The 23,139-nt window shown below is 43.4% G+C and overlaps 1 protein-coding gene, 1 long non-coding RNA gene and 1 other non-coding gene across 4 annotated transcripts in view; 2 read left to right on the plus strand and 1 right to left on the minus strand.

Moving 5' to 3' along the window:
- The window catches only part of LOC132594105 (uncharacterized), a 38,906-nt gene extending 21,714 nt beyond the window's left edge, over positions 1–17,192 (minus strand). The window contains exons 1-3 of the long non-coding RNA XR_009560242.1: positions 16,931–17,192; positions 16,066–16,491; positions 897–983 (exon numbers count right to left, since the gene is read on the minus strand). This is a non-coding gene — a long non-coding RNA (uncharacterized lncRNA). The remainder of the gene's footprint in view (positions 1–896; positions 984–16,065; positions 16,492–16,930) is intronic.
- On the plus strand, positions 14,518–14,803 carry LOC115843832 (small nucleolar RNA U89). Its single transcript, XR_004035891.1, has one exon. It is a non-coding gene; the product is annotated as a small nucleolar RNA U89 (small nucleolar RNA).
- Positions 16,547–19,397, plus strand: ATP5MC1 (ATP synthase membrane subunit c locus 1). 2 transcript variants are annotated; one of them, XM_030839837.3, is made up of 5 exons: positions 16,547–16,653; positions 17,240–17,287; positions 18,211–18,288; positions 18,684–18,862; positions 19,180–19,397. In XM_030839837.3, the coding sequence occupies exons 2-5, from the start codon at positions 17,249–17,251 to the stop codon at positions 19,292–19,294; spliced, it is 411 nt and encodes a 136-aa protein (XP_030695697.1). In that variant the 5' UTR covers positions 16,547–16,653; positions 17,240–17,248; the 3' UTR covers positions 19,295–19,397. The 2 variants fall into 2 exon arrangements, with proteins under 2 accessions (XP_030695697.1, XP_030695696.1); XM_030839836.2 differs by having other exon boundaries at positions 16,615–16,723.
- Positions 19,398–23,139: the final 3,742 nt, after the last annotated feature.

Genomic DNA, 23,139 nt, shown 5'->3' on the forward strand with positions numbered 1-23,139 from the left:
TCAGAGAGAGAAAGATAAATAATGTACGATCTCACTTATATGTGCAATCTAAAAAACAAAACGAAAACAGACTCATAGATACAAAGAACAAGTGGGTGGTTGCCAGAGGGGAGGGGGTAGGGGTTGAGTGATATAGGTGCAGGGGATTAAGAGGTACAAACCCCCAGTTATGAAATAAATAAGCCACAGGAATGTAATATGCAGTATAAGGAATATAGTCAATAATATTCCAATAACTTTGGGGACAGATGGTTACTAGACTAACCATGGTGATTGTTTCATAACGTCAAATCACAATGTACTACACCTGGAAACTAACATAATATTGCATGTCAACCACATTAAAAAAAAAAAGGAAAAGAAAAAAACCAAGACAGTCCCATGCAAACTGGCACAGTTGATCACCCTAGCTCCATGCTATAATACATGTCTTTGGTGTGCTGCTCAAATTCCCTTTGCTGGGCTGGGGATTCCCCTGAGGGTTGACTACTAATGACCCACAGATTGTCTCCAACTCCAAAGAATTGCCTTCAGCTGAACCAGAGCCACCTTGCTGTGGAGGTTACACCATCACCACCACAGCCCCTCCTCAGGGGAGCCTGTAGCCAGTGATTAACTCATGGGGGGTACAAAAGGTTGGCCCCTGGTTCCAAGATGGGAGGAACTGTGTGGTGCAATTTACACTCCAGAACTCCCCATGGACTCAGATTGAAGCTAATCTCCAAATGAGACCATGTCCTTGCTTCCCAGATTCCCTCATTTCCCTTCTCCCGAGGGCAGTCCATCTAACAATCAAGCATCCCTGTCTTAGGCTGTGCTCTAGTGAACCCAACAGAAGACACTCAACCATTGCTAAACCAATTAACGACAAGGGCAATGGAATTGCCATGACTCACTTCAGGTGCTGCCACTGGAGTTGGGATAGGGTCTCCTTCCACTGACACATGTAACACCGTGGAGAAAAAACACCAGTACAAACTGCCCTTCAGAAGGAAGAAAAGGAAGACATGGTTATTAGTCAGGCAATCAAACCAACAGGGGCGCCCTAGCAAGTAAAACTCTTGGGAAAGAATGGAAGTAATCCGCTTACATCTGGGCTACACATTGTATAAGGAGCAAAGCGTGGGGTTTTATGAAATTTAAGCTTTTACTCCCTGTGAAACACCTCTATATCTTTATAATAAGCCCTCTTATTTTAAAAACAAACTAACTTGCAACCAAAGAGTCCTAGGTGACATAGAAAGGAGCATCCAGAGTCGTGTTCATTTCACAAAACTTGAGAGATACCGTGGACTTGGCTGAGTTGGGCAGAGGGGTGCGAGAAAGAATATGTGACCACAGAAAGGGGAGCTGGCAGTCCTTGCTACGTGGTTGGTTAAGCTCTTCCCTGGTGTCTTTTTTTTTTTTTTGGTAGTTTCTCTTTTTTTTTAATTGAAGTATAGTTAATTTACAATGCTGTGTTAATTTCAAGTGTACAGCAAAATGATTCAGATATATATATATATGAATATATATATATATTCTTTTTCAGATTCTTTTCCATTATAGGTTATTACAAGATATTGAGTAGTTCCCTGTGCTATACAGTAGGTCCTTGTTGGTTACCTATTTTATATATAGTAGTGTGTATATGTTAATCCCAAACTCCTAATTTATCTCCCCCACCCCTTCCCTGGTGTCTTTTGGTGCTCAGTCCATGTGTCCACTAAGACCAAGGCTTCAGATGACCTGATAGCAAGACACAGTGTGTTGGCCATTGTTTGTGGACTTCAGTAAGGTGCAGCCAGAGACAAGCTGTTATCCCGCAATGGCCCAGCTGACCAAAAATGGTAAAACCCCGGGCGACCTGAGGTCGTTGCAGTCATGATCAAGAATTAGCCTTGGGGAATGTAAAATAGCTAGCTAGTGGGAAGCAGCCGCATAGCACAGGGAGATCAGCTCGGTGCTTTGTGTCCACCTAGAGGGGTGGGATAGGGAGCGGAGAGGGAGACGCAAGAGGGAGGGGATATGGGGATATATGTATGCATATAGCTGATTCACTTTGTTATACAGCAGAAACTAACACAACATTGTAAAGCAATTAAACTCCAATCAAGATGTTAAAAAAAAAACAAAAAACAAAAAACGACTTAGCCTTGGGGGAATTCCCTGGCGGCACAGTAGTTAGGACTCTGTGCTTTCACTGCTGAGGGCCCTGGTTTGATCCCTGGTCAGGGAACTAAGATCCTACAAGCTCCATGGAACGGCCAAAAAAAAAAAAAAAAAAGAATTAGCCTTGGAATGGGAGTTTGGGATTAGCAGAGGCAAACTATTATATATAGAATGGATAAACAACAAGGTCATACTCTATAATACAGGGAACTATATTCAATATTCTGTGACAAACCATAATGCAAAAGAATACGAAAAAGAATACATGTATAACTGAGTCACTTTGCTGTACAGAAGAAATTAACACAACTTTGTAAATCAACTATACCTCAATAAAAAATTTTTAAGAAATTAGCCTTGGGCTTCCCTGGTGGCGCAGTGGTTAAGAATCCACCTGCCAAGGCAGGCACCACGGGTTCGAGCCTTGGTCCAGGAAGATCCCACATGCCGCGAAGCAGCTAAGCCCGTGCGCCATAACTACTGAGCCTGGGCTCTACAGCCTGTGAGCCACAGCTACTGAGCCCGTGCGCCACAACTACTGAAGCCCACACGTCTAGAGCCCGTGCTCCGCAACAAGAGAAGCCATCACAGTGCGAAGCCCGCGCACTGCAACGAAGAGCAGCGCTCCCCCACACTCGCCGCAACTAGAGAAAGCCCGCATGCAGCAAAGAGAAGACCCAACACAGCCAAAAAAAATAAATTAAAGAAAATAAATACAGAAAATTAAAAAACAAACAACAAATTAGCCTTGAATCCTGCTGAATTGCTGTGTCAGATTTTCTGATTCTCTATACCTCCCCACACCCAGGAATGAAGTTAGAGCATTGATTAGAGAAACTGTAAGATCTTAGCTGTTGGAATGAAGGTATTGATCGATTCATTCAGTCAACAGATATTTGTTGAGCACCTACTCTGGGCCAGGTACTATTCTAAGCACAGTGAATGAACATCCCTGCCCTCAAGGAGCTCATGTAGGAGGGAGAAAGATGATAAATAGTAAACATAACAATTACATTTGTTTGTAACAGTCAGTACAGAACAGTATGTTAGAAGGTGCTGAGTACTGTGGAGGAAATAACAGAGCAGGCTAAGAAATTTGGAGAGAGAATAGGGAAATGGTGGTTGCAATTTTAAATAGAGAGGTCAGGGCAAGCTTCATTGAAAAGGCAAGATTTGAGTGAAGACATGAAAGAAACTAGGGAGTGAGTTACCTGGACATAAACGGGGAAGAGCAAGAATATGCCTGGGAGTTCAAGCAACAGCCAAAAGGCTAAGGGGGCTGGAGCGGGGTATGGGGTGGGGGGACTTGTAGGACAGGTCAGACAGGTAGTGGGGGACCAAGTGGGACGGAGTTTGGGCTTTTACTCTGAGAGAAATGAGAAAGCCTTTGCAGGATTTTGAGCAGAGGAGTGACACAGTATACTTATATCTTAAAGGATCTCTCTGGCTGCTGGGTCGGATGAGGATAGATGATAAGGAAGCAAGTAAAAGCTGGGCAAGTGTTCGGAGGTCTCTGCAGTAACCCAGATGAGAGAATGAAGGCGGTTCAGGCTACAGCGGTACCATTGGAGGTGTGATTAAGTGGTCAGATCCTGGACGAATTTTGAAAGCAGAACCAGCATAGTTTCCTGGGATCGAATGTAGGGTGTAAGAGAAAACAGCTTTGTTGGGAAAAAAAAAAAAAACCACCACCAAACCTCAGATCTCTCCAAACCATCTTTCATTGAGCCCCCTCTGCTGGACAAATGTGAAATTGCCTCCCATCTTAAAAGACCTTCCCCATGGCTGTGGAACGCGAGGTTGCAGGGATGACTGACCTTCGAGGGCAGATTAGAGGAGCAAGTCAGACACCTCCACCCTCATTATTCACCATCCATACCCTGAAGCTAAAGCATGAATTGGAGAATTGGTATAGCTGAGCAGAACCCCCTAGGCAGACCCAGCTCTGAATCTTCACCAAGCCTGGATATTATCAAAGACAGACAAGATTCTTAGTTTGGACTTTTTAGCAGAGAACTCCCAAAGGAAATGCTCAGGTCACCAAAATTTTATGGGAATTGTAGTACCAGAAAAAAAAAAGTAATGCTGGCAAATAGAGGCCTGAGATTTTCTTAAACCAATGTTACAGGAAGACTCGATCCCAAACCTCATAAAAATGATACCAGCAATAATAGGAAGTAGATGTTTCCCTAGAGGAGACCCTACCCACTGGTCCTCTTTGAAGCAGTCCTGAAGGATGCTGGTTATATCAATATAAAGGAAGTCCTCCAAGCAGGTAGATCATAGGGACCAAGGAAGTCACTCCACTGCTCAAGAAGTGAGTTATACAATGATGCCAATGTGATTTGCTGTTGCATCATTTACCTATACAGACTTGTCCAGCAGCAAGATACAGCACAGCCCCTGGACCAGTGGCCAAGTATGGTGCTTTCATGGAGGCCTCCCACTAAACCCTTTTCTTAAGAATAACTAATGTGATTCTCCTTTTTTTTTTCCTTTCCCACTATTGCATATGAGTAGTGGTTACTGGTAGGTACTACTAATCAGAATTAAAATTGGGATTTTGTATGGTCAGTAATATGTAGGGAAATGTACCTTATAATTGATGCTAATGTGAGCATGTATGTTTAGGAATACTTTGTGTTAGAAAAAATTCAGTAAATTTATATGAATGTGTCTTGGTCAGCAAAATGCTGGGAGATGCAAAACTGATTTAAAAAATAAATTGTACCATTTGACTTTTTTTTTTTTAAATCATAAGAGAGAGGGAGGCATTGGGCTAGAAAGTGGAAGAATTTTGTGCAAAGATAATGACTGAGATCCTTAAACTGAAGGTCTAAGTTATGGACAAAATGCAATGCAATCCACCTAGTGCTCCAAAAGATCTTGGCACTGCACCTGCATAAATGAACCAAGTGTCCATGAATCTGTCCTGATCCTTGCACCATCTGAGACCTCTGCTGCATGGAAGGAAGCCCAAGTGTGCAGAAGGTGGGGCTCTATCTATTGTTTAGTCCATAAATAACAGGATGATGTGGAGCCACACCAAGGTAAGATTGAACCTGAACTAGAAGATTAGATAGACATCAGAGGGAGGTAATACACTTGGGGAATAGCTGCCTCACTATGGTGCCTCTGGCTACTAGCTGGACACAGATGATTTTAGCTTTGGGAAGAAGGTGAGTAGTGGTCATTCTTGAAGTGGTTGGGCAGTGCTTAGAGGGCTCATCTTAGGCTGTACTGGGAGAAAGGTGGTGGGGGGATGGGGTTTAGAATGTAGTGGGGACTTTTCAAGGTATTTGCCTGGCTAATGGGGGTCTTCACTCCCTCTTCTCTAGTTACTGCCCTTCAATTCTTGATATGGACTCCAGCAGTCACGTTTGAAAGGTTTCTTTATGTCTAAATGCATGTTTTGTAATGTTTTGATTTCTCATTTAATTACATTGTGGTCGGAGAATGTGGTCTGTGTGACATTGATTCTTTGGTATTTATTGAAGCTTGTTTTGTTATTTAGTAAGTGGCCAATAAGTGTTCCATGTGTGCTTGAAAAGAATGTGTACTCTTTAACTGCTGAGTGCAGAGTTCTATATAAGTTCACTTAATGAAGGGAGTTAATTGTGTCATTCAAATCTTCTATATCCTGGTTCATTATTGGTCTGTAGATCTGTCAATTACTGACAGAGATGCATTATCTCCCAACATGATGCTGAATTTCTGAATTTCCCCTTATAATTATGTCAATGTTCACTTTATATGCATGTTATTAGATGCATACACTTTATTTTATTTATTTTATTTATTTATTTATTTATTTTATTTATTTATTTTTGGCTGTGTTGGGTCTTCGTTGCTGCCCGTGGGCTTTCTCTAGTTGCGGCAAGTGGGAGCTACTCTGTGTTGTTGAGAAGTGTTGCGCCGGCTTCTCAATGCGGTGGCATCTCTTGTTAAGGAGCACAGGCTCTAGGCACGCGGGCTTCAGTAGTTGTGGTGCATGGGCTCAGTAGTTGTGACGCACGGGCTTAGGTGCTCCGCAGCATGTGGGATCTTCCCGGAGGAACAGGGCTCGAACCCGTGTCCCCTGCATTGGCAGGCAGATTCTCAACCGCTGTGCCACCAGGGAAGCCCAGGAAAGTTTTTCTTTATCAACTGAATCTATTTGATTATCCCAAAATACAGTTCCTACTGGAAAGGCAAGACAAATGCTTGTTTATTTTCCTTTAATGACCAATTTTCAAAGTAACGTTTGTTTGTTTGTTTGTTTGTTTGTTTTAGGCCATGCCTCACGGCATGCAGGATCTTAGTTCCCCAACCAGGGATCAAACCTGCACCCCCTGCAGTGGAAGCACAGAGCCTTCACCAGTGGGCCACCAAGGAAGTCCCTCAAAGTAAGTTTTAGTTAAACAGTCATTTAAAATTATGACAAATAACTCTGTTCTCAAACCCACTCTAATCATCTTTCACTCCCACCAATCTACAAAACTTTCCTTGTTAAGTTGACCAATGACCTCCAGGTTGCTCCACCCAGAAGTAAAGCCTAGTTCTCACTGATTCGCCTATCGGCAGCAGTTGAGACAGTTGATCACTTCTCCTTGAAACATTTTCTTCATTTTACTTTCAAGACACCACTTTGCCTAATTATCCTCCTACTTCCTGAGCCATTCCTTCTCAGACTCCTTTGCTAGTTCCCCTCATTTCCCTGACCTCTTAAGATTGGACTTCTCTATCTACACTCATTCTTTTTTCAACTTTAACCGAAAGGTATGTTTTTATTGTTAATTTATATATTTGATTTTTCAAAGTAAATATAATATATATTCATTATATACAATTAAAAATTCAAAAAAGAAAAAGATTAATTGAGGCATTGTTACTTATAAACTAAAAACCCAGGGGCAACCATTGTTAACAAATGTATTTTTCAGACTTATTAGGTTCTCTATTTAGGAGTTGTGAAATGCCATTAAAATGTATTTACGTCACCTTGGGGACTTCCCTGGCGGTCCAGTGGTTAAGACTCGGGCGCTTCCACTGCAGGGGAACTAAGATCCCGCATGCCTCGCAGCCAAAAGAAAAAAGAAAACAAACGTATTTACATCACCTGAAACTAACAGAACATTGTAAATCAACTATATTTCAATTTTAAAAAAATTTTAATAGTATTTACATATCACTTGGATATATTTTCCTCCATATTGTAGTGTGTGTGTGTTCTGATACACAATTTTTGTTTAATTTTTACACATATTTTAAAAATTGTGGTAAAATGTACATAACAGGGCTTCCCTGGTGGCGCAGTGGTTGAGAGTCCGCCTGCCGATGCAGGGGACGTGGGTTCGTGCCCCAGTCAGGGAAGATCCCACATGCCATGGAGCAACTAAGCCCATGCGCCACAACTACTGAGCCTGCGCTCTAGAGCCCACAAGCCACAATTACTGAGCCCGTGTGCCACAACTACGGAGCCTGCAAGCCACAACTACTGAGCCCACGTGCCACAACACTGAAGCCCACGTGCCTAGAGCCCATGCTCTGCAACAAGAGAAGCGACCCCAATGAGAAGCCCGCACACCACAACAAAGAGTAGCCCTCGCTCACCGCACCTAGAGAAAGCCCACGCACAGCAACAAAGATCCAACGCAGCCATAAATAAATAAATATAATTAATTAATTAATTTAAAAAATACTTTTACATTTACTTGTGTATTTACTTTTGCTAATGCTCTTTATTTCTTCATGTGGATTTGAATTACTGTCTAGTTTCCTATCATTTCAACCTGAAGGACTCCCTTTAGTATTTCTTGTAGGCAATTCTGCTAGTAGTGAATTTTCTCAGTCTTTGTTTATCTAGGAATGTCTTAATTTTTTCTATTTTTTTTTGTGTGTGTGTGTGTGGTACACGGGCCTCTCACTGTTGTGGCCTCTCCCACTGTGGAGCACAGGCTCCGAACGTGCAGGCTCAGCAGCCATGGCTCACGGGCCCAGCCGTTCTGCACCACGTGGGATCCTCCCAGACCGGGGCACGAACCTGTGTCCCCTGCATCGGCAGGCAGACTCTCAACGACTGCGTCACCAAGGAAGCCCCCCTTCTATGGTTTCTGAAGGATATTTTTGCTATATATAGAATTCCTGGCTAACAGGTTTGTTTGTTTGTTTGTTTTGGCTATGCCACGCAGCTTGTGAGGTCTTAGTTCCCCGACCAGGGACTGAATCTACACCTTGGCAGTGAAAGCACAGAATCCTAACCACTGGATCTTTCAGCACTTTGAATATGTCATCCCACTACCTTCTGGCCTCCATACTTTATGGTAAGAAATCAGCTGTTAATCTTATTGAGGATTCCTCTGTCCATGATCAGTCATTTTTCTCTTGCTGCTTTGAAGTTTCTCTCTTTGCCTTTGTCTTTTGACAGTTTGGCTCTGACGTGTCTAGGTGTGATAAATGCTAACTACTTACTGATGACTTCCAAATACATATTTCAAGCCCAGACTTCTCCTGGACCCCAGACTCATATATTCAAATGCCTACATTTTGTCCTCACTTGAATGTGTAACAGTCACCTCAAACTTAATACGGTAAAATTGAAATCCTAATCCCACTTTCCCAAAAATACCCTGCTCTAAACATAGTCAAACCTTATCTCAGTTAATGCCAACTCCATTATTCCAGCTCTTCAAGGTAGAAACCTTGGAGTCATTCTTAATTGCTCTCATTCTCTCATTCTCATCATCCATTAATAGCAATTGTTGTCTCTACTTTTAAAATAAAACCAGAATCCTATCATTTCTTACCACTTCCACTGGTCCAAGCCACATCATCTCTCATCTAGATTATTACAATAACCTCCAACTGGGGTCCCTGCCTATCCTGGTCAGTACTATTTTCTCAGAATTACCCTTTTAAAACGGAAGTCAGACTATGTCACTCCTCTACTCAAAACCCACTAATGAGTCACCATTTCATTCAGAGTAAAAGTCAAAATTCTTATAAAGCTAACATTTACAAGCCCTCCTCTCCCACCACCAGTATCTCTCTGATTACATCTCCAGTGATACTCCTTGCTCCCTCCTCTCTATTCAAACTGGTCTATTCCTATTCCTAGAATGTGTTAATCATTCTTCTGCCACAGCACTTGCTGTTCTTTCTGCCTGGAATATGTTTCCCCCAGATATCCTCATACTTTATTGCCCCTCTTTCAAGACTTTTTCAAATATTACCTTCTCAGTGAAACTTTCTATTGTAGACAAATTGTTTTTCTTTGTGGTAACTTTTAATATCTTCTCTTTGTAGAGTGGTCTGTAGTTTGACTAAAATGGGAAATGGGATTTTTCTTTTTTTATAGCTATCCTACTTGGGATTTGTTGAGATTTCTAAACTATAGGATTCATGTTTTTTATCAGTCTGTAAACGTCTCAACCATTATATTTCAATATTTATTATTTCCCATTCTCTCTGTTCTCTCCTTCTAATATTCTAATTAGGTGGATGTTAGCTCTCATTTTGCCCTCCACGGCCTTTAACCTCCTTTTCATATTTTTGATCTTTTATTTCTTTGTGCTTCAATAGGAATAATTTTCTCAGACCTGTTTCCAGTTTGCTGACTTTTCCTTCAGCTCTCATTAATCTTTTGTTTAACCTATCCATTAAGTTTTTTTCTTAACTTCAAGTACTATATTTTTCATTTTTTGCTTCATTCATTTGTTTTTCTTTGTTCATTTCTTTTTTATTATTTATTTATTCATTTATTTATTTACTTATTTTTGCTTTTTACTGAAGTATAGTTGATTTACAGTGTTGTGTTAGTTTCGGGTGTACAGCACAGTGATTCAGTCATATATATATATATATATGTATATATATATATTCTTTTCCCTTATAGGTTATTATAAAATATTGAGTATAGTTCCCTATGCTATACAGTAGTAGGTCTTTGTTGGTTACCTATTTTATATATATTGTAGCGTGTATATGTTAATCCCAAACTCCTAATTTATCCCTCTCGCCCCCCATTTATTTCTTTTTCAAATCTGCAAGTTCTTTTTTATACCATCTTGATTTTTTCTCATGTCCCTAATCATTGTAAACATACTTAGTTTTAAATAATAACAAATGCATCTGTGACACTATGTGCCAAGCACTGTTCTAGGCACTTTATAAATATTAATTCATTTAATCCTCATAACAACCCTGTATAAGGAAGTGGAGGCACAGAGAACTTAGTCAACTTGCCCAAGATCACCTGGATAGTAAGTAGAATGCCTTGACTAGAATGCCTGGCAGTCTGGGTTTAAAGTCCACATTCTTAATCACTATACTTTACTGCCTCTTTTATAGTTGAGTTGCAATCTGAATATTGTGTTATCTGAAATTCTTGCTGTTTGTTATGTTTGCTGATGCTCATTGTGGACTGTTTCTTTATGGAGATTATGTTTCAGTTATTGTGAGAATCCTGCATGGGTCCAGAGGAGTTTGACATTGTTTCATCCCAGGGACATCCCCTGTCTAGAACAGCTTTCAATATCAGTTCCTTAGCCTGGACATTCCTGGACCCAGGGTATAGATTTGAATCCAAAACCCAACATATAGTCCTGTCACTATAAATTCTCAGGAAAGTTTTTGTTTGTTTGTTTGTTTTTCTTTTCCCACTGAGAGCCAGGAATAGGCACACAAGCTTCATTGTTACCTCCCTGTGGATGGTAGTCCACATTTGAAGTCCACCCTTCAAAGGGTGTAGCCTTTTGAGGATCTTAGGTTTATCTGCAAATTTCAATTTTAACTCCTTATTTTATACAGACCCCAAATCCTTCTGTCCCCATGGGCGATTAAGAGCCAAGCCACTTAATTGCTGCGACTGATACCCCTTTCCCTATCCCACTATATTCCCAGTCATGGCAGCTTCAGTTTAATATTACATGTTTACTGCTCTAATTTTATGTTCTCGCTTTCTTTTGGGTCCTTAGGGACTCTCGTTACTTTCTTGTGAGCTCAGCTATGCATTTAAAAGCTAGGATTTATCACCATGAATCATCTATGCCAAAAGCTCCCCCCACCCCAAAAAAAACCTCCCTTTATATTTGTTACTATTGTTGTTACAGAATATATCATCACCACCTGGGTCATTTGGCAGAGGAGATATTATTTTCAGACTGTGGGAAATTGGTAATTTGGATATAATATAGAATATATTTTATTTTAGCTGTCAGAAACAAGGCTATGCGTTTTAAAATATGTGTGCTATATTTATGTAGCATTTTTAGGTGTTGTGGCAGGAGGATTTTCAGAATACTTAGTCTGGCCATATTGCCAGAAATGGAGTATAGCAGTCATATTTCTGCTGTCCCATGGCCATGACTGATTGGTCTAAAATTGGCCACACCAACTCTCCTGGGTTTCTACATCTCATTCACTCTGCCTGGAATATCTTCATCCATTCTCACTCTCTCCCTTGATATATCTAGCTAACATATGTTTATCCTCAAATCTCAGCCCAAAATTTTTTTTTCCAAAAAGTTCTTCCTTGGTTCTCTCCACCTCCCTTCTCTGTACTTTGCAGGAAGTTTTCTTGTAGTGCTCCTTAAGATACTAGTTCTTAGTATTTATTTGCCTATTTATTTTCTTGTTAACTGAGTTTCCTTAGTGTGGAAACTGGTTCTATTCATCTGTGTTCCCCCAGAACCAAGTGCACTGCTTGGAGCTGTCAAGTGATCAAAAATGTTTGTTGAACTGAATTCCTAAAGGAAGAGTGAAACTGAATTCCTAAAGGAAGAGTGAAAAGGAAGAGGAAAAGCGAGACGATCTGAGATAAGACTCTGGGTGGAAGAGGTAGATTTGAGGAGTCAGAAATGCCTTTGGAAAGAGGGACCTGCTGGTATTGTTATCCACAAGTTTGCCCTTTGCCACCTTCATCAAAAGCTTTTTTGCCATACAAGTGAACTTATTTACAAAGCATAAAGAGACTCACAGATAGAAAACAAACTTATGGTTACCAAAGGGTAAAGTAGGGAGGAGGGATAAACTAGGAGTTTGGGATTAACATATACACACCAAAATAGATAACCAACAAGGACCTACTGTATAGCACAGGGAACTATACCCAATATTTTGTAATAATCTATAGGAGAAAGAACAAGAAAAAGAACAAATTGAAAAAGAACAAATATATATATATATATATATATATCTCCAAATCACTGTGCTGTACACCTGAAACTAACACAACATTATAAGTCAACTATACCTCAATAAGAAAATATATCTCTAATAAATCATTTTGTAACCATAAGAAAAAAGCTTTTTTGCCTACTCAGGAATCCTCTCAGAGTTCCCACAGAAGTTTTTGGGCCTCCTCCAAGCCAGCTAGTACAACCCCCAAGATGTCAGGTCTGGGTTTGAGGTTTCCTAACCTCCTTCTACTTCCCACAGCCTCTCCTGGTTTACCAGTACTTTTTACTTCAATAATTAAAGGAGCACCTCTACATGTACTATCTCATTTACTCATAACAATTCTGTTGAAAAAGGGGTATCTCCTTTTTATAGATGATGACAGAGCACTAGAGAGGTTAAGAGCCTTGCCCCAAATCACACAGCAGTAAGTGGCATTGCCAGGATTTGAATCCTGCTTATTTAACTCCAAAATTCATGTCCTAAACATGGCACTGAAATACCTGATTTCCAGCAGGTCACAGGATAAACTTGGCAATGTTGAAGTTAAGCTATGAGTAGAGCTATGTGACAAATCTGGATATGAAAAAAAAATTAAAACACGTAGACAAAGTTAGGGATTTCCACACGAAAATATAACTTGTCCTAGAGTAGTAACAGCCAGGGACTATTCACCAAACACCAACCTAGGCCTGGCATTTATTTTACCTCATATTTCTATAAGGTAAGTAGTATTAACCCTGTTTTACAGCTTCCCCAGTTTTAGGGAGACTCAAGAGCTGATAGTTAAGCACTTTGGACCCAGACCGACCTGGGTCCACATACTGACTTTACCTCTTACCAAATATTCCAAACTGGAAAAAAGATTTTCTGTAACATGGGGGTAATCTGTAAAATAGGGATAATAATCCACTTAAAAGGCTGTTGTCGGGCTTCCCTGGTGGCGCAGTGGTTGAGACTCCGCCTGCCGATGCAGGGGACACGGGTTCGTGCCCCCGTCCGGGAAGATCCCACATGCCGCGGAGCGGCTGGGTCTGTGAGCCATGGCCGCTGAGCCTGCGCGTCCGGAGCCCGTGCTGCGCAACGGGAGAAGCCACAACAGTGAGAGGCCCGCGTACCGCAAAAAAAAAAAAAAAAAAAAAAAAAAAAAAGGCTGTTGTCAAGCTTAAATCATATAACAGGTGAATCCACCTAATCCAATGCTTGCCGTATGGTAAATGGTAGCTTACTACACTAAAGCCAAAAGAGATGTGGTAATCTGCTCGGAGACAGACATACCTAGTTATATGATAGAGCCATGATAGGAACTCAAGTCTGTGTGATTTCAAAACTCCACATTCTTTCCATTGTACCATTCTTGCAGGATACCTTAAATCTCAATCTTAAAATATTTTTTCTAAGAGTCCAAAGTTCAGACTTTCCAGATTAGCATAATTGTTAATATATTGCTATTATAAATCTTATACAGGGACTTCCCTGGTGGCGCAGTGGTTAAGAAACCGCCTGCCAATGCAGGGGACACGGGTTCGAGCCCTGGTCCGGGAAGATCCTACATGCCACAGAGCAACTAAGCCCATGCACCACAACTACTGAGCCTGCGCTCTAGAGCCTGTGAGCCACAACTACTGAATCCCGCACGCCTAGAACCCATGCTCCGCAACAAGCCAAGCCACCACAATGAGAAGCCTGTGCACCACAACAAAGAGTAGCCCCTGCTCACCACAACTAGAGAAAGCCTGCGTGCAGCAATAAAGACCCAATGCAATCAAAAATAAAGTAATTAATTTTAAAAAATTTTTTTAAATAAATAAAAGTACATCTGGCTGAAGTCAGATTAAAAAAAAAAAAAAGGAATCCGCCTGCCAATGCAGGGGACACAGGTTTGGTTCCTGGTTTGGAAGACCCCACATGCCACTGAGCAACTAAGCCAGTGTGCCACAACTACTGTGCCACAGTGTGCCACAACTGTGCTCTAGAGCCCGCGAGCCACAACTACTGAGCCCACGTGCTGCAACTACTGACACTCACACACCTAGAGCCTGTGCTCTGCAACGAGAAGCCAAGCCACCACAATGAGAAGCCCGTGCACTGCAACAAAGAGTAGCCCCCACTCACTGCAACTAGAGAAAGCCTGCCTGCCCAGCAACGAAGACCCAACACAACCAAAAAAAAAAAAAAAAAAAACTAATACATACTCATAAAAATATAAATCAACCTTATTATACCATACTGAATTAACTATTGTTTTATTTTTTTAATCTTTTTTCCATTTTTTTCACAATGCCATACAGCTCTGCATTTAAATCTTCAAAATTTGTCTTACATCATGAAAATTTTCTCAGTATAAAACATAAAACCAGAAACATGGTTTTACAGGCCTTGCCTCAATTTCTGATGCTGCCTCCTGTTCCTGGCAGCTGCCCACAGGGAGGGTTCACAGGTAGGGACCAAAGTAGGGCTAAGCACGAGCCACCTTAATGCAACCTTGGATCTGAGAGCCCAGAGGATGGCTGGGGAGAGGGGGGTAGTAAGGGTGGGGGTCAGGGATTGAGACTTGGTCTTGTTGAACCCACCGTGCTCACCTCAGAGAAGCACTGAGCAGGAACCCAGGCTACATCAAAACTGCACAAGATCTGGGCAGCACAGAACATCTCCAAGACAATCGCCACATCACAGAATCGTATCTATCTCACTGCTGACAGCCTTGTGCTGAACCTACAACATGAAGTGTAGGTCACTTCCCTACACCCAGGGAAGTGACAACCTCATCAAGGGTAAGAAATGAGCCTGGTGACCCAGAACTCGGCCCCCAGAGAAGAAGTGGATCTGTTTCTCCCCTGGTTTTTCAGGAGCCAGTTCGGGGTCCAGCACACGCCCACCCTGCCCCCAGCAACATGTGATGGTCCCCTCAGCATCTGTCCTCCCAACACTTCTTGGAATAATGAGAACTGACCCATTTTCAGGGGAATGACTTTCCTCCCTATGTTGGCCAGGGGTGTTGGGACTGTGTGATTTCTCAATGATTTCCTAGTGTTGGTTGTTCCTCTCTTGAGGTTGGGAAGCCACAACCACCATCCCAGGAATTAATAAATTTTTATTACTTAAGCTGAAAAAAAAAAAGAAGGGGAGGAAGGAAGGAAATTTACAGTGTCTGCTTATTTCATCAAGTGAAAATATCACAATTTGCTTAACGTTTACCATTTACTTGTTTCCAATTTCAACAAATTCTGCAATGTACATCCTTTGAAGGGAATCTTTGCATTTCTGATTTTTTTCTTCAAGACCGATTTCTATGAGTGATATTCCTGGGTCAAAGAGGATAGAGAGTTTAAAGGCTCTCAATTCCTCGAGAATTTCTGAGTCAAAGAGGGTGGACCATTCAAAACCTTTCAACAAACATTACCAAATCACTTTCAAGAAAAGTTCTAATTCATACTTCTCACCAGCAGTACAGAAGTGCCTGGCTCACATTAGTAAAAAGAACTCTGCTTTTTGATTTAGTGAGAAAAGTTGCGTTTAAACTTCTATTTCTTTTTATAGTTTAGTTTAAGATTCTTCCCTTCAATTTATATTTCTTCTACCTGTTTCCCATCCTTTGCTTGTTTATCAGGGTGTTACGCGTTTTGTCCTTGGAATGTTGTTTTTAACAATACAAAAATACTTTAAAAAAACAAGCAAACAAACTACTGGTTGCTAGCTCATGACTGCTCAACACTGGCAGAGGCCCACAAAGTTGCGCTCACCCATTAGAGAACTTACATGGAGGCAGGTAGCCTTTACGCCTCTTGGCGGAAGCAAGACTCCCACAAAACACTAGGGCGGGAGTTGCTGCAAAGGCATTGGCTCTCCCAGCCTGGGGAGAAACGTCTCGCGGGATCTCAGCCGCCCTTAGGGCCTCTGACCCGACTACAAATCCCAACATGCAACGCGCCCCAGGGCCCGAGCGCTCGAATGAAGGCTAAGGTCCAAGGTCATGTGTCTCTCTGTGTAAGGCGACCGGTCATCTCTCCCACGCCTTTTTCTGCTGCTTTCCACCTTGGCCGCCATTTTGTGCGGGAGGTTATAGAACCTCTGAGTCAAGCCGACTCTGTGATCGAGCCCTTCAGGGATCGGCCAATCGGAAGCCAGATCTCGGAGGAAAACCCCGCCTTTACCCGCACGGAGGCGGGAACTGCCACGAAGCTCCTGTGGAGAGAGAGGAAGAAGCTGCGGAAGACCAATAAGAAAGGAGGACTCGAGGATGTTAACCAATGAGGGCGCGGGGGGATTGCGGCCAATGAGAGTGGGGGTACCCCCGGACACGTGGGCCGGGGAGCTGAGCGCTGAGTCTAGAGCTAAAGCCCGGAGGTGAGTCAGTCACCTTGAGCCGGGCGAGCGCTGTGTTCCGAGAAGGGGCAGCAGGGCAGTGGGAGTGCAGGTGACCTGGGGCCGAAAACCAGCTATCGGCAGGGATGTGGCTGGGTTGTGTGGTGGGGCATTTGCCCCTAGGGCCGGGAAAGGCAATGGCCGTCTGTAACCTTAACAATTAATGTTAGTTACCAACGGTAATGAGCAATTTACTGTCCCGGCTGAGGCGGGCCGTGGACTGCTGTGTGAAATGGGCAGGACCCTGAACGGCACTTACCTAGTTTCTGCCTCCCCAGTCTTCCCGGCAGATCATCCTCTTTGGGTATCATTTCCCGGCTGGGGCTCGGGCCTCCTTCCTTTACTTCCGATCTCCGTGACCTTCCTTTGCAGACCTGTCGCGCTGAAAGTGGTGGAGAGGGTATTTGCGCTGTCCCTCTGACCTCTAATGGCCTCCTCAGCTGGGGCATGGTTCGAGGAAGACCGTGGTCCAGGGAGGACGGGCGGGGTGAAGGGGACGACCGAAGGTCGCGACTGTAAGCAAACAACCAGGTTGTCAGTGGATTTTTTTTTTTTTTTTCCTCTGCAGACCGAAAAAATGCAGACCACCAGGGCACTACTCATTCCTCCTGCTCTGGTAAGCTGCGGCTCCCGGGTGCTCTGTAGCGCCAGCTGTGGGAACCATGAGTGTTTAATGAATGAACTGAGAGGAGCTTGGCATTCTGATGATGTTGCCCCTTTAGCGAAGCAGTAGGATGGATGCAGTTAACCCCTGATTATTTAAGCCTGTAAACCAAGCTATCTTGGCTTTGCAATGTGGTCAGAGTCTGGATCTGACCTTTACCCCCAGTCTGACTTGGCCATAGTTAGCCCATTGAAACAGTGATTTTCAACATTGGCTGTACAATGGAATCATCTGGGGAGCTTTTCAAACTCCTGATGCCCAGGCTGCACCCTATGGGAGTAGAATCCATGCATCTGTATTTTTTTTATAACGCCCCAGGTGATTCTAATGTTCGACCAAGTTTCACAACTGCTACGTTATATTTCTTGAAATAGTTCAAGAAAGCCTTGTTACAGGAGTCTCTGCTTAGGTGACTGTTTCAGGAGCCTCACCAGGCTTACTGGCTCACTCCATTCAGGGTGTATAACAGTGACTACAGTTTTAGCAAAATAAGATTTTCCCCTTCTGATTCCTTTGGTGGTCTGGGTACAAACCCTTCCTGTACTTGGTTTGATGTTAGTGTGGGTTTTTGGTTTTGTTTTTTTCCATTCTGGGATATTGATTAAGGGCTGTGCTCATAGAAGTGAACTTTGTTACCCAGTTTTAAATGGAAGGGTTGCCACTGCTGACTACACCAGGGTCTCAGGACAGCTGTCTCTGGTGTGGGCATATCTGGTAGCAGCAGTAACACATTAATTGACCTTGAAATACCTTGGACTTGTTTTATTTATAATATTTGTAGTCATTTTTGACTGAAGCTCAGCAGTTAGGGGGATTTTTTGTTTTGTTTTGATTTCTTGCCTGATTTGGAGAAATGTGTCTTTCTGATTTTATAGATCCGCTCTTGTACCAGGGGTCTGAGCAGGCCTGTGTCTGCCTCCTTCCTGAGTAGGCCAGAGATCCCATCTGAACAGGTAAAGGAGATTGGGCCTTAAGAATTTCCCCAGACTAAGTTCCTTTAAGTTTGTTCAGTTGCCTTTAGGCCAAAGTGGGTGGAGAGTCTGTGGTGCTTTAATAGTTCTAAGTACCTCAAGGTGAGCATTGTAGGTGAGAAACTTGCAAAAGTGAAATTGGGTTTATCATGAACCCCACGAAATTTCCCTAGTCCTGTCTGGAAACGGACCCTAAGACTAATTCCAAGCATGCTCTGCAGTCTGAGCGTTCTGTACTTGCTAAGAGCTTGCCAACAATTTCCGGAGCTCAGGTGGGTGGGGTGAGGGGTGGAGTCAGCCACCTGTCCTTGAGCCTCACTATCTCCCTTCTTCCGCTCTTTCCTTCTCTACTTCCCTCTCTCTCCCCCTCCTTCTAGCCTTCCTACAGCAGTGTCCCACTCCAGGTGGCCAGGCGGGAGTTCCAGACCAGTGTTGTCTCCCGGGACATTGACACAGCGGCCAAGTTTATTGGTGCTGGGGCTGCCACAGTTGGTGTGGCTGGTTCAGGGGCCGGCATTGGAACAGTGTTTGGCAGTTTGATCATTGGCTATGCCAGGTAAGTTGTGGGGTGGCCTAGAGCGTCTTCTACTATAAATTCCATCTTATTTGGAGGAAGCCTCAGCAAGAGATTCTTCTAGCTTTGTGTTGATTTCATCTACCTCCTGTTTTCTCAGAATTTAAATATAAGTTTCCAGTCTGGCTCACTTAAACTTACCGTGTTGGTACTCTGCTTGCCTGTCCAATCCCCAGGATATATGCAAGCTAGGCCCTCTCCCAGTTTCAGCACTATCCATTCACCTAACCTACTTGAGTCCTCCACCACCCATGACCCATACCCTCACCCCTTCCTTTCCCTGTCTCTGTCCCCGGCAGGAACCCGTCTCTGAAGCAGCAGCTCTTCTCCTATGCCATTCTGGGCTTTGCCCTGTCTGAGGCTATGGGGCTCTTCTGTTTGATGGTCGCCTTCCTCATCCTCTTTGCCATGTGAGGCTCCATGAAGGTCACCTACCCACCCCTGTTGCTTCGACTCCAGGCCATGCCCGGTGCTAGAGTGTGCTAAGCTTTACCATTAAACACAATGTTTCTCTAAACTCATATGCCTGCGCCTCTGTCCTTTGCCCTTGGGGAGGACCTTCATAGAAAGGTGGGACAAGGAAATGGGATTGGGTCAGGAACCACTGGTGATTAGGAACTTCTCAGGGCTGAGAAGTAGCACTGCCATGACTGTAATAACATCTCCCACAGGAGGGAACACGGATTTGTCTAATGATAATTGGTGCTTTTTTCCCTTCAAATTTACTGTAATAATATGTAACATTTTTGAGGGGCTTAATTTGCACCAAGCTCTTTACCAAGTGTTTTGCATTTTTTATCTCAGCAACACTATGAATTGTAAGTGTAGTTATTATACCTGTTCTGCAAATGAGGGAACTGAGGCTTAGGGAAGCAAAATAACTTGTCCATCATCACAGAGCTGGAAAGTGGCAGAATTGGAGATTCCCCCCCCCCCCGCCTTGGGCCAGCCTAAACCTTTACCTGCTGTGCTGTGCCATCTATTTTCATTTTGGCCACACAATTAAGGTGGCACAGATAGGGAAACTTCGTCCCAAAGAAGTTGTATAGCACGTTAGAGTTGGAGGTGGGCCTCCATCTGCCTGCACTTAGCTCCACCTGTAAGTTTCATTTCCTTTCTTAGAGTGCCTAAATGTTCTTGAATAAAGCAGATGAGGGACATGGTCTGTGTTCTTGGAGAATTTACAATCTTAGCTTTGCTAGGGATGAAAACAGTGTTTGGGGGCTGCGGGGTAGTGAACCAACAAATGAATTGCTTAGAGAGCTCCTCATGGTATCATCCTGTGCTCTCAGTCTGTGCCCAGCAGGTGCCCCCCACTTGGCCTGACGTGGGACTGATAACCCAGGTAAGAGAAAGCTAAGCTGATATATCCACAGAATGAACTCAGGGGTGCTAGTAGGCATGGTCTATCTCAAATATGGGACCCATTTTTTTGAAAACCCGATACTTCAACTTATTGCAAAAGTCTGAACTAGTGAAACCAAAATAAAATTCCTAATAATTGTTAACACCTTCCAGCTGAAGGGCAGCTAGTAGGGTTAAAACACCAAAAAATGTGAGTCAATAAGAATGGATTCAATTTAATGCAATTTAAAGACAGTTATGGGACTTCCCTGTTGGCATAGTGGTTAAGAATCCGCCTGCCAATGCAAGGGACACCAGTGCAAGCCCTGGTCCGGGAAGATTCCACGTGCCACGGAGCCGCTAAGTCCGTGCACCACAACTACTGAGCCTGCGCTCTAGAGCCCGCGAGCAACAACTACTGAGCCCGCATGCTGCAACTACTGAAGCCCGCGCACCTAGAGCCTGTGCTCCGCAACAAGAGAAGCCACCACAATGGGGAGCCTACGCACTACAACAGAGTAACCCCCACTTGCCACAACTAGAGAAAGCCCGTGCGCAGCAATGAAGACCCAATGCAGCCAAAAATAAATAAATAAATAAATAAAGATAGTCGTGCAGTTATTTAGGTGTTAAGCATCCTCCTAGGAGTCTTGGGGAATGCTGAAAAATCAAGAGTGGAAACAATACTGAACAATGCCATAAATTATTGAACACGTGGGTACAGAAGCTATGTGCTATAGAAGAGGAAAAGCAAGGAGGCTAGTGTTGGTTGTAATAACATGAGCTAACGTTTGAGCACTTGTATGTCAGGCATGGTGGTAAGCATTTTCAATGAATAACTTCAACCTCCCTATGAAATAAGTCATTCTGTAGGTAAGGAAAATGAGGGAGATTCAGAGAGGTGAGGAATCCTGTGAAGGTCATACGGCTGGTTAGTAAAGCTGGGATTCAAACTCCAGAACCTGTGTTCTAATCACTGTGCTGACTCATCCAAGATTCAGTGACATGCTCAAGGTCGTACAGCAAGGCAACGATTTCAATCCGAGACCACCTAACATTCAACAATCATGGTCTTCTTCCACAGGATCGCTCACCCTTGGCACATTCCCGGCCAGATAAATCATTGTCTGATAATGTTTAGCAACATCCCTAGTCTCTACCCACTAGATGCCAGTGGCAACCTCCCCTCCCCCAGTTGTGACAACCAGTTGCCAAATGTAAGATCGACAAATGTCTCCTAGTTCTGGGGCAAAATCACTCCCGGTTGAGAACTGTTGGTCTACTGTAACCTGCTACTTGTCCTCTTAGTCTGTTCACCTTAAGTAACTCTCAAGATTGTCCACAGCAACCCAGTAATAGAACCTGAAGCAGAGCCCAGGAATCTTAGGGCCAAAGAGAAGGAATCAGACTGAGGTTGAAGTGGCAGCTGAGGTATCACCAAGGGAGCAATGGATTAACTGGTAATGCTGTTATGCAAATGGATGCAGTAACCTTTTGGGATGTCAGGCTGGCATCCTTGCCAGGTCACTACCCTTTGGTGGTAATCAAGGGGCAGCCCCCAGGGAAGATGGTTACCTTTTCCTTCCTGTGAAGCTCCAGGAACTTATTTTTTTCCCAAGGGGCTGGTAAGAATTTCCCTTCATCATGCGTTCCAAACAGCTTTGGAATTGCTGGGCTTTCAAATCCAAATCAGCGGGGTTGGGAATGTGGTTGGTGGGCCCATGGAACTCTAGAGTCAAGAGAGAATGTGCGGGACTTCCCTGGTGGTCCAGTGGCTAAGACTCCGCACTCCCAATGCAGGGGGCCCAGGTTCCATCCCTGGTCAGGGAACTAGGTCCCGCATGCTGCAACTAAAAGATCCCAGGTGCCGCAACTAGGAGCAGCCAAATAAAGAAATACTAGGAAAAAAAAAGAGAGAATGTGCTCCCACCCGCAAGCTGGCAATTAGTCCATTACCATTGAGATTCTTTATCTAAGCTCTATGGCCCATGGATGGGACCATTTTGCTTACCGCAAAATATTTGTGAGTACATACAGAGGTGCACTGTTCTTGGGAGAGGGGTAATGACCAAAAAAACAGAGTAACCACTGCCTTAAGAGTTCAGCAAGGTGGCAAAGACCATAAACTTGGGAGTTAGAGGGGAGTGCAAATCTCAGCCCTGCCATTTCCTAACTATGAAGTTAATTATCTCTCTTGAGCCTTGATTTCCCCATCTGTAAAATGGGGATGAGAACAATTCATAGTGATTGCGACAACAAAGTAAGATAATACAGGTAAATGTATGCAAATAATGATAATATATGTAATGTATACATGTACAGTATTTTTAATATACATGTACAGTATTAATTATATGTAATATAAAGATGTATTGAGTACGTAATGAGATAACACATAATACGTGTATTATTAAAAATTTTAATATAGCTATTACTTATAATCAGAAGCCTCCAACACCCAGTCCAAGTTCTGATTTTTCCTTTTAGCCCCCAATTTGTGACCTGGGTGGGAACTCTTCATCTATTCCTGGCACTGAGCCCAAGACAAAAGGCTAGGCCCTGGAGGGGAAGGACTGCCCCAGAGAGCAGTGGGACACAAGACCTTGGGGAAGAGGAGAAGGATCTTCACGATGTATCTATTTAGAAGGTTGAAGCACAGCAGTGACCTGAACATCAGGATACTTGCTGGTCTGTGTCCTGGGGGAGAGTGCTTGCCAGGTTGCCATGAGCAAGGTGCTACCAAACTTTGCTGCACTGAGAGATGGCTCAATGCAGTCCAGTGTGCTGGGGAGGAGAGAGAGGCTTGGATCCAGTTTCCTGTCGGAACACAGCTTGGTTGTGTCATCCATCCCCAGAGGCCATGGGAGTGGCTTCAGAAGGCACACTCTCGCGCTGTGGCCAAGCTGCCAGGGAAA

The sequence above is a fragment of the Globicephala melas genome, chromosome 20 (genome assembly GCF_963455315.2).
Source record: "Globicephala melas chromosome 20, mGloMel1.2, whole genome shotgun sequence".
Classification (NCBI taxonomy): domain Eukaryota; kingdom Metazoa; phylum Chordata; class Mammalia; order Artiodactyla; family Delphinidae; genus Globicephala; species Globicephala melas.